General features: G+C 28.9%; 1 protein-coding gene and 1 non-coding gene across 2 annotated transcripts in view; both read right to left on the bottom strand.

Moving 5' to 3' along the window:
• Positions 1-517: 517 nt before the first annotated feature.
• TRNAG-UCC (transfer RNA glycine (anticodon UCC)) lies at positions 518-589 on the bottom strand. Its single transcript has one exon. It is a non-coding gene; the product is annotated as a tRNA-Gly (tRNA).
• A 3,607-nt stretch (positions 590-4,196) lies between these two features.
• The window catches only part of LOC125841404 (serine/threonine-protein kinase SAPK3-like), a 119,136-nt gene continuing 112,676 nt past the window's right edge, over positions 4,197-10,656 (bottom strand). Inside the window, exons 2-10 of the mRNA XM_049520525.1 lie at positions 7,025-7,167; positions 6,448-6,522; positions 5,540-5,641; positions 5,388-5,441; positions 5,214-5,306; positions 5,037-5,129; positions 4,796-4,900; positions 4,590-4,688; positions 4,197-4,494 (exon numbers count right to left, since the gene is read on the bottom strand). Coding sequence (XP_049376482.1) covers positions 4,219-4,494; positions 4,590-4,688; positions 4,796-4,900; positions 5,037-5,129; positions 5,214-5,306; positions 5,388-5,441; positions 5,540-5,641; positions 6,448-6,522; positions 7,025-7,147 — 1,020 coding nt within the window. The 5' untranslated portion in view covers positions 7,148-7,167 and the 3' untranslated portion in view covers positions 4,197-4,218. The remainder of the gene's footprint in view (positions 4,495-4,589; positions 4,689-4,795; positions 4,901-5,036; positions 5,130-5,213; positions 5,307-5,387; positions 5,442-5,539; positions 5,642-6,447; positions 6,523-7,024; positions 7,168-10,656) is intronic.

The raw sequence follows: 10,656 nt of genomic DNA, 5'->3' as shown, positions 1-10,656 counted from the left end.
TTTTATAACAGATCCTTCATTATCTCTTTTTCGTGGAAAAAACTTCATATTTCTTCTTTTTAGATTATATGCTCACATGTGCATTTAAAAGGGTGTACATGATTTACTGTTGATTGTGAATTGTGATGTTACATGTGTGTGAAATATTGGTGACTTTGGGTAATGGTAGAAGATTGAAAAAGGATTAATGTGGTGAGTTTGATGAATCGAGTCAACAATAAATTTGAGTCATTTTTATATTATAAAAGACATATATGATTCAATATTATAATAACACATCTAACGAAATCAATTGTATAACATATGATAGTATTGATTATTTTTTTTAACAAGTTTACTTTATCTCTAGAAACGAGGAAGTATATCTTTAAAATTAATAAATGTCTCAATAGCTCTTATATGTACAAGAAAATGTGAACTTTAAATACAGAAAATGTTTATATTTTATGATTTTCTGTTTTTTTTTTCCTCACAAAAGGGATTAATGATATGTAGGGAGAAATTTTAAAAATTAAAATGCGTCTGCCGGGAGTCGAACCCGGGTCTATTGCTTGGAAGGCAATTATCCTAACCGTTGGACTACAAACGCTGACGTTTGTTATTGTTACTATTATAGCTTTTGTTCACTACAGGCCTGTTTGGAAGGCCACAATGAAATTGGTAATTGGTGTAATTACTCTCTTTGTCTTGTTTGGTAGACCAAGTAATTACTTGGTAAGAGGAGAATTGGGTGTAATTACACTCCTCAATTTCCAAGGGAGGGTAAGAAATTGAGTGTAATTACACTATGTTACATGATTTTTTTAATATTATCTTTTTTAATATATTTTTATTTGAAATACCAAAAGTCACTTCTTTCTTTTTGTCTGGACATTTTTAGTTCTAACAACGACACAACAACAAACCATGTGCTTCTTCTTTCAAGTAAAGTAAGACTTCTTTATTGATTCATTTTACTTTCAAATTTGATATCTAGGTAGATTATGTATGAATTTGATCTTTGTATTTTCTCCTGTTAGTTCTTGAGATTAAAATAAATATGAGAATTAATTTTTTTTTTTAATTTCTGATAATAATAATAAATTAGAAAATCGATTTTAACAATCAATTATACATATTTCCTACAATGACAATCATCTGGTTATGTAATTTCATGATATGTTTGGTTTTAATAAATCATGGCTTTAACTGTGTAGTAATATTATTTATTTAAAATCTGATTTATTTTAAAATTTAACTGAGTAATTACATTGGTTGAACCAAATAGGACAAAGGAAATTACACTGTAATTACACTGTGGCAAACAAATAGGCCAGCGTAATTACCAGGCTGTGTAATTACTAGGCTGATAATTACTACCCTAGTAATTACACCAAATCCAATTACAAGGTGGCTTTCCAAACAAACCCTACATGTTTTGAGGCTCGATTAATTTGAACTCTCGTTAGAAAATCTACATTAGAGAGTAAAACAATTCTTATCAAAGATAATTCAAATATTCATGTCTTGAAAGTTGACCCTGGGATTTTTTTATTTATAATAAAGAAATACTGATCACTTCGCAATAGCTTTTGATGATCATATTATTATTACTCTTCATATACCTTACATATATTAAGGTGATTTTTCTAATAAATAGAGTAGTTTTTGTACATTTTTTGGACAAAATGAAAGGTGACCTTTGGGAACGGAAATTGTTACTCCCTCCGTCCATTTTTATTTATCATATTGCGCTTTTCGAAAGTTAATTTGACTTATTTTCAAAGTTAAATTAGATTACATTAATTTGATTTTTTAAACAAAAAAATTAGATATTCAAAAACTATACGAAAAGTACTATACATTGCAATTTTTTACATATTAATATGATGAAAAAATATATATCCTAAAATGTTAATCAAAGTTTTTATAGTTTGACTCTAAAAATGGAAAGAATGACAATTAATAGTGGACGGAGGGAGTATCTATTACTTCTTTAGATGTGTCTATATATCTTGTCACGTTGCTATCGTTATTTATTTTATTTCTAACGTGTCTTGATATTTTGTTTTATTTCTTGTTATATGTGTTGTCACAATATTCTTTTCTTGCAACTCTGCTTCGATCTTTTTCTTCTTTTTCAAACTGAGAGTCTATTAGAAATAAACTTTCTACCTTCTCAAAAATAAGAGTAAGATCTGCCGTCTACATACATTCTATTATTCATAAATCTCACTTATAAAACTATACACGATTTACAGGGCAAGGAACTTTCAACCTTAATCAGATTGATCCAAGTCCACATGACCCTTTTGAAACGCAGAAATTAACTTGGAATAAGTGCATCGACTTCTCCTTGACTAACAAAGACCCCATAGCAAAGTCCTCCTCTTAAAGGGAAATTCAGACCTAAAAAATAAGAATCGTCATTACGTCCTTTTAACAACATTTTTTAAATTATGCTAAATTGAACAAATATATTTATCGTTAATATTCTAGTATAAATATGCACCTTATCATCTAATACTTGATTCAAATTTATCCTTATTTTAACGGCACCCACCAGTTAATCTAATTAGATGATTAATACATCGAATTAAAAAAAAATGCTATTAAAGTATGCAGAATTGAGCAAATATGTCCTTTGATTAATAATACTCATGACAATACTCAATCAAATTTATTATTGAGTTATTTAATTCAACATCTATATATATATATATTACAAGATAATTTTTAATGAAACGAAAAAAGTATTCATCGACACTTTTTAAAAAATGGTGATTCTGGACTCTGATCTCATACGCATGTTACTAGATAAGTGAGATAACTTGTTCACTATAGATTTATCGGTTATCAAAATGAGATAGTCAAGAATTTTTATTGGTTGCAACATCCCATGAGATTATAGCTCTTTTAACTTTTATATAAGATATAGTATTTAATTTTAAATAGGTATAGGTTATAAATTGTACTTATACCAATAATATATCAATATTATTCTTTTCAATAAAATTGCAATTTATTGTGTCGGTGGCAATATTTATTTTATGGCGGCAATGATTTCATGTACATTATGTAATAAAATACTAGAATTAACGATCAAGTCAATTAGTTTGAGATCATTAATTAACTTGTTTTCTAGTCCATTAATATAAACTATAAAGGCGGCGTTAATGATGCCTCAATAGTCCTGGAAATAATAAACTAGAAAATGAGGAAGTACATAAACTTAATTATTTTTAATAGGTTGTTTCAAATATTTTATTCTCAAAATGTTAAGTTAGGTATGCATTATTAAATAAATTAAACTAAGGGCAAATTACATAAATCACATACTTTTAGGCCAAAATTATAATTTATCCCTTAAAAGTTTATAATTACAGAGATCCTCAAACGGATACAATAATATAAACACTGATACATTAATTTGATGCGCGAGATACATTAATCGTTAAGTAAGATAATTACATTTTATACACGATACACTAATCTGATGTACATTTTATACATGATACACTAGTCTGATGCGCGAGATACACTAATCTGATGAGCGAAAATGAAGGATTTTGGAGATTTGTAAAACTTATAGGGGATTATGGTAATAAGTAAATTAAAATATGGAATTTCTATAATTTTTCCTTAAAGTAATCTGGTGCATAAAGTATTTTGTATTCACGCAGAATTTGGAGAAGAATCGTGTCTTAATATAGATTGTGTACTCTAATATAAATATTAATAACTAATTTCACGGTTCAAACACATAATCGCATAACCTCGCTTTTTAGAAAAATTTCACTAAATGTGTACAAAATTTAATATATATGAATGAACGGTAACATTTACTAACATACAGCAACTCCTCGATCTTAGCAAAAATTCGAACTCCAATACTAACTACAACTTATGAATTGTGATGTTATGGTCATAATCTCTTCATTTAAACTAGAGGTTTCAGATTCTAGCCCTAAAATCATAGAATATTACAAATCGAGACCACTGTGAATCCAGATTAGACAAGACCAGTGAGTTACACAAATACCAAATGGTTAAAACTTCAAAAGTTACATGATCTGTTTGTAGCAAACATTACATCCATCTAACAAATTTGAAATGCACACTTAGAACTCAGTAAATAGCTCTGTGCATAACTCTTCTATACAACATAATAGACAATTCAAAGAGTTACACATTAAACATTTTCTCTTATAAGTGCAAATTGATCATAAAATTTCATCCTCAGACATAAACAGCAAAGTCATTGCTGCTGTCGATTTCCGATTCGAGGTCTTCCTCTAAATCATCTTGTTCTGCTGTCCCTGCAGGATCTTTCCCTTCAGATTTTGACACTACTCCAGGTATTTTAGCTTCTTGTATCATCTTCATGATTTCTTCAACACTTTGTTGTAGTTGCTCTGAAGATTCTTCGAATTTCGCGTGCTCAACATCCATCAAATCTTTTGGTAGATTCTTTAAGAACCAAGGATGTTTCTTTATCTCAGGAATAGTGATCCTCTGAATAGGGAATTCGAACGTTTAATGCACAAATTGAAGTCAACAATATACATGTTATGTTAATGAACAAACCATAGTTAAGTCATGAGTTTTACCTTAGAGGGATTTGCAACAAAGATTCGCGAAAGGAGGTTCTTGCAATCTGGTGTGATTCGTACATAATCGGGTATGGAGTGTTGGGCACTCATTATTCTCTGAACACAAATAAAAGATTCTTTAGTCGCTAATTGAGACTACGGTTTACAAATTTCAACACACTTGTACTTGGTTCAAACATTCGAAAGAAGTATACACAACTCACCCCAATGGTTTTCCTGAAGTTTTTCGGATCTTCAGGATCCTCAAAAGGGTATGCTCCTACTAACATTACATATAGTGTCACTCCACATGACCACACGTCTGCGATCTGAAAAATGCATAACGATAACATGAGCACAGTATTCAAGTGACACAACACGAAAAGAATATATAAATATATTAGCGTCGTGTTAAATGTAATAATCAGTGACAAAACTAAAGCAATGTCTGAGAAGAGAACTTGCCTTCCCATCATATTCCTTTCGTGACAGGACCTCAGGCGCAATGTAAGCAGGAGTTCCCACAGTCGACTTTGGTTGTGAATGCAGCAAACCAGACTGCATGATAAAGTATATACAAGTAAGTTAACATCATGTTAAATGTAGCATAGTAAACTTCATAACTAGAAGTCAAGAACAAACCTTGGAATAACCAAAATCGCATATTTTTAGACGTGGTGAAGGACTTCCATCAAGAAGAGTGTTTTCCAGTTTCAAGTCCCTGTGACAAATTTCCTACGAGAAAGTAAAAACACGATTTGAGAATGACTAGAAAGATGAGCATTTAACAAGATGTTTATGTATTTTCAAATTTACCATGGTATGACAGTAGCTGACACCGGATATAAGCTGTTGGAAGAAGAAACGAGCCTGTTGTTTGTTGACACAAAAAATGAAGTTAATTAGTACAACATGATCATTCTCATCAAACATAGAACAATATGAGGAATTAGAGATATCTGCTTAACCTCATCCTCACTAAATCTGCCAGCACTGCATATTCTACCAAAAAGTTCTCCACCTGCTGCGTACTCCATAACAATTGCCAAATGCGATGGAGTAACCAGGACCTACAAAAAAGGGAGTATGCCATGTAACTGTGAATGTGTAATGGTCCATTGAGTACATTGTATTAAATATGTGTCAAGTAGTCTAATGGACAAGTATCAACAGCAAAACGAGAATAATAGAACAGAACAGAAGTTGATAGGTGTATTAGATTGCAGAGTCTCAGCAATCTAAAAACGTAGATAGTGTGCACAAGAAAGAGATGAAGAAAACAATGAATCCATAGGCCAACTACAACAAAAATTGGGTCAATCAAATATCTCTAACTAAAGTTAGCATTCCACAAAAATCCATCTTTAACACTCAATATTACAGTTGCTCAAGAGGGGATTATGTAATTGCTATGCCTATATAGACTAAAACAGGACCTGTAAATTGTGTTTTGAAGTTTTAAGTTAATAACTGCAAGGAATTACTTATTTACACTCGGCTTACTTAACAACAGAACTATTGAAATGTACTTCTATTTCCAACAACAACTACGCCTCAGTCCCAAACAAGTTAGGGTCGGCTAAATACTCAATATACACTCTGCTAACAAAAGAGAACTATGCAATTTATCTCTATTTACACTTAATCTGGGAAGTCATCCCCATATGATAATCATATCTATCCAGGTTCGATACAAGCATAGTGATCGCTATCTCTAACTGGCAAGCTAAGCTCTACCAAGTCCAAGCCTTTTGTTTCAGAAAGGGTAATAATGTTGCTTACAATGTGATTATAAAAAAGAACATATACTGTAAACATCAGATGGATATATGCAATTCTCAGGTTCATAACAAATTGATATAAAGGAAGTATTTACCTCTTTAAACCTGACAATGTTCGGATGCCTCAAGGATCTATGATTTATAATTTCTCTCTGCACATTCTCATCAATCTGAGACAAGAATAAAGCAACCTTTACATCAGGCTAACAGAATCAAAGGAGAAAACACTACATACTGTAACAATAACTACTACATCAGGCCGAAAGCATTTGACACAACTTAGTAAATGAGGAGAAAAATATTGTACTTAAAAAGGCTTTTGCAATGGGCCAAAATTGCTCCTTTTTACTTTGGCTTATAGTTGAATCAGTAACAACACAATGTCAACTCCATAGCAAACCTAAATCAGTTCTTAAAAACTTTCTTTTTAGCTACTTTTCAGCTCAAGCAAACACTTTTTGCAAAAAAACTCAAAAGCTGACTTTGCAAACTCAAAGTTCCAAAACCTCAAAAAAACACAAATTCTAAAGTAGAACCAGTAAAGGAGTTCAGTAGAAAAATCAACCAAATAAACAAATCCAACACAATCCTTAACCTAACAAAGTGAAATATAATGACAGCATCTACAAACAAAAGTACAAAAACAAACTTTTTGATAACAAAAAAACTTACCTTTTTCCCTCTTTCTATATATTTGACAGCTAAAAGCTCCTTTGTCTTCTTATCCTTAACTAACCTTGCCACTCCAAAATTCCCAGCACCAAGTTCCTTCAAAAGCTCATATTTTTCCTCCATTCTATCCAATCCAAAATCACACACCACAAGCTCTTATATCTCAAATTCAAAAGAACACAAATACCCAAATCAAGAATAACAAAAAAGACTCGATCTTTTTCACTAGAAAGAAATACCCAAATCAAGAATAACTAAAACACTCAATCTTTTTCACTTGAAAGAAATACCCAAATCAAGAAAGACAAAAAACTCAATCTTTTTCACTTGAAATAATACCCAAATCAACAATAACCAAAAAAAACTCAATCTTTTTCACTTGAAAGAAATACCCAAATCAAGAATAACCAAAAAGACTCGATCTTTTTCCCTTGTAAGAAATACCCAAATCAAGAATAAGCAAAAAAAAAACAACTCAACCTTTAAGAACCAAAAGTTCAGTTTCTAACCAATCCTTGTTTTCAACAACTCTCAGTTGTACTGCAATTTATAGTAAATGATGACAAAATGCAAAAATCAGTTGAAGTATGTACACAAAAAAACAATTGGAGAATATAATGTTTTATTGGTTAAACTAAAGGACACATATAATATTTAACTAATTTAATATTTGAGGGGTTGGCTTCAAAGTTCAATAAGTGTTGAAGTGATTGATTATCTGACACTTGGTTATGGCTGAGGTGGATGAATTATTTAAGTTTGGGCATGGGATAAACTTTTGAATTCAATGTACCAAAAAAATAAAGTAAATTTTTAAATTCAACCATTTTAATAAACGTGGGCTGAGAATGGGACCCTCGTTTTTGGTTTTATATTCGGTGTTCGATGTTGTACTGTAGCTTCAACTAAATTTAAAAGCGCATTGCATGATCCATTAAAAAGTAACGCTTTCAATAAAAAATTCTCTATATCTAAACCTTAAATTTAAAACTTTTAATTAGGAATGAAATAGTCTTACTACGAAACAAAAATGGGGCCCTTGTTTGTGACTTTTGGGGTAGCATTGAAGATATATTATCCAATCATAAGCCACTTTTATATTTAAGTCTGCCGACTTTTATGAGAAAGTTTTTAAAAAATATGTTTTTATACCTTATTTTTCAAGTTAATTAAAAACTACATATTAATTAAAGATCTCTACATAAGCAAATGTACCAAAGATATTGATATTTGATAACCTTGGTACCAAAAAAAAAAGTACACTCGACAAATTATATTTATATATCACCATTAGATTTTACGTCTCTTAAGAAACTAGGTAAGTTTATCATTATATTCTTATTTAGTATTCTCCTGAAGTCGAGTTTTCAATAAATGAACATAAATTAATTTATTTTGATTAAGTAATTTGATCAATGAACATGAATAAATTATTTAGTGATCTTATGTTGGTCAAATTAATATTTTCAAGACTAATAACTCTCAAAGGTAAAATAGGAAGAATATTGTTATTTATACGTTAATTTTTGTGAAATAATTAATATTAAGAAACATTTATTTTTAATAAACACGACATAAATAGAAACAGATAGAGTATATTTAGTTTTAGTGTATGATGGGAAATGGAAATCATTGAATATATTTGGCAAATAAGTTAGATAAGATTTGGATCCTAGCGTTGGTGGTCGGTTGGTAGCTTTCATTCTGTTTTATGATTGCTTTGCTATATATTTGTTTTATGCCCAAATTACATGAACACCTAACCCCCAAAACTTCTTCATATTATATTACTAGATAATGTTGCCCGTGCTATGCACGGGCCCAATAATATAAATGGTATGTTTTGGGGCTAATAACGGAGTTTTTGAAGCGATTGTTTGCGTGGATAAAGGAATAAGTTTTTTTATCACAAACTTGTACTTTCTTTGACGCTATTCAAGGCACAATAAGACTACCCACATATAACATTTTTGAATTATTTTATGTTGTCAATTATCATGATTTGTAGTATTTTTACGATAGATTCATTTAAAGAATGAGTGGAATTTTTTGTATCTTTTTCAAAACATATTTTATGTTGTCAATTATCATGATTTATAGTATTTTTACGCATTTTTTTAATATAAAAAACCCAAAAAAAAATAAGACAAATAAATTAAAATGGACCCAATATATGTTATTTTTGTTGTCTCAATTTATGTGACACAAATAAAATTTAGAGAGTCGTCCAAATTTTAATTTTTTTTAAAAAAATATTTTAAGTTATTAATTATTGTGATTTATAATATTTTTATGTAACTTTCAAATAACCAACATTACTGGTCACTTTGTCATAATTTATGTGATATGGATAAAATTACAAAATTAACCCTTTTAAAATGTGTTTCAGATATTTTAAGTTGTTAATTATTATTATTTCTATACTTTTTTGGTAATTTGAAAATGATATGTGTTATTTTTTCTGTCCCAATATATGTGAGCCTGATAGAATTTTGAGAGTGAACATATTTTATTATATAGATTTTAAATATTTTAAATTGGTAATTATTGTAATTTTTAATGCTTTTTTAAGTCATTTGTAAATGATATATGTTGCTTCCTTTGTCCCATTTTATATAGTATAAATAAAATTCCCGAAACCAACTCAATTTTTAATATATTTTTTAAAATATTTTAAATTATTAATTATTGCAATTTATAATATTAAAAAAATAGAAAATGTACAAAACTTGTATCAGCCTAAAAAAATGACCACGATAATTCGAAGCCTACAGAAAGTAATATGGTTGTATGTAATTTTTAAATACTTAATATATATTACTCCGCTTGTCTCAATGTATGTAGCATAGATAAAATTTCAAGAGTCAATCAAATGTTGTTAATTGTTAAGATTTATAATACATTTTACGTAGTTTTCAATAATTTCACATTAAACAATACATATTACTACTTTTGTCTCATTTTATGTAACATTGATAGATTAATTTTACGAATCAATCAATTTATTTTTTTCTGGTTTTTTAATAAATATTTTAAGTCGTCAATTATCACAATTTATTGTATTTTATACATAATTTTTAACGATAGATTAATTTCAAGAATCAATCAAATTTGTTTATATGTATTTATTTTTGAAATATTTTATATTGTCAATTATCATGATTTATAGTATTTTTATGATAGATAAACTTCAAGAATCAGTGGAATTTTTTGTATCTTTTTCAAAACATATTTTATGTTGTCAATTATCATGATTTATAGTATTTTTACGCAATTTGTAAATATAAAAAAAAACTAAAAAAATAAGACAAATAAATTAAAACGGACCCAATATATGTTATTTTTGTTGTCTCAATTTATGTGACACAAATGAAATTTGGAGAGTCATTGAATATTATATATTATACTTGGGCATAAACTCCCTTACGCACGGGCGCAATAACTATTATTTTTTGTCCTAATGTATGTGACACAGATAAAATATAGTGAGTTATTTAAATTTAATATGATTTTTAAATATTTTAAGTTGTTAATAATGTAATTTATAATATTTTTACATAATTTGTAAATACTTAATATATATTACTCCGCTTGTCTCAATGTATGTAACATAGATAAAATTTCAAGAGTTA

The sequence above is a fragment of the Solanum stenotomum genome, chromosome 10, assembly GCF_019186545.1.
Source record: "Solanum stenotomum isolate F172 chromosome 10, ASM1918654v1, whole genome shotgun sequence".
Taxonomy (NCBI): domain Eukaryota; kingdom Viridiplantae; phylum Streptophyta; class Magnoliopsida; order Solanales; family Solanaceae; genus Solanum; species Solanum stenotomum.
Note: the sequence above shows the minus strand (reverse complement) of the source record. Positions and strands in the feature narration are given on the sequence as shown.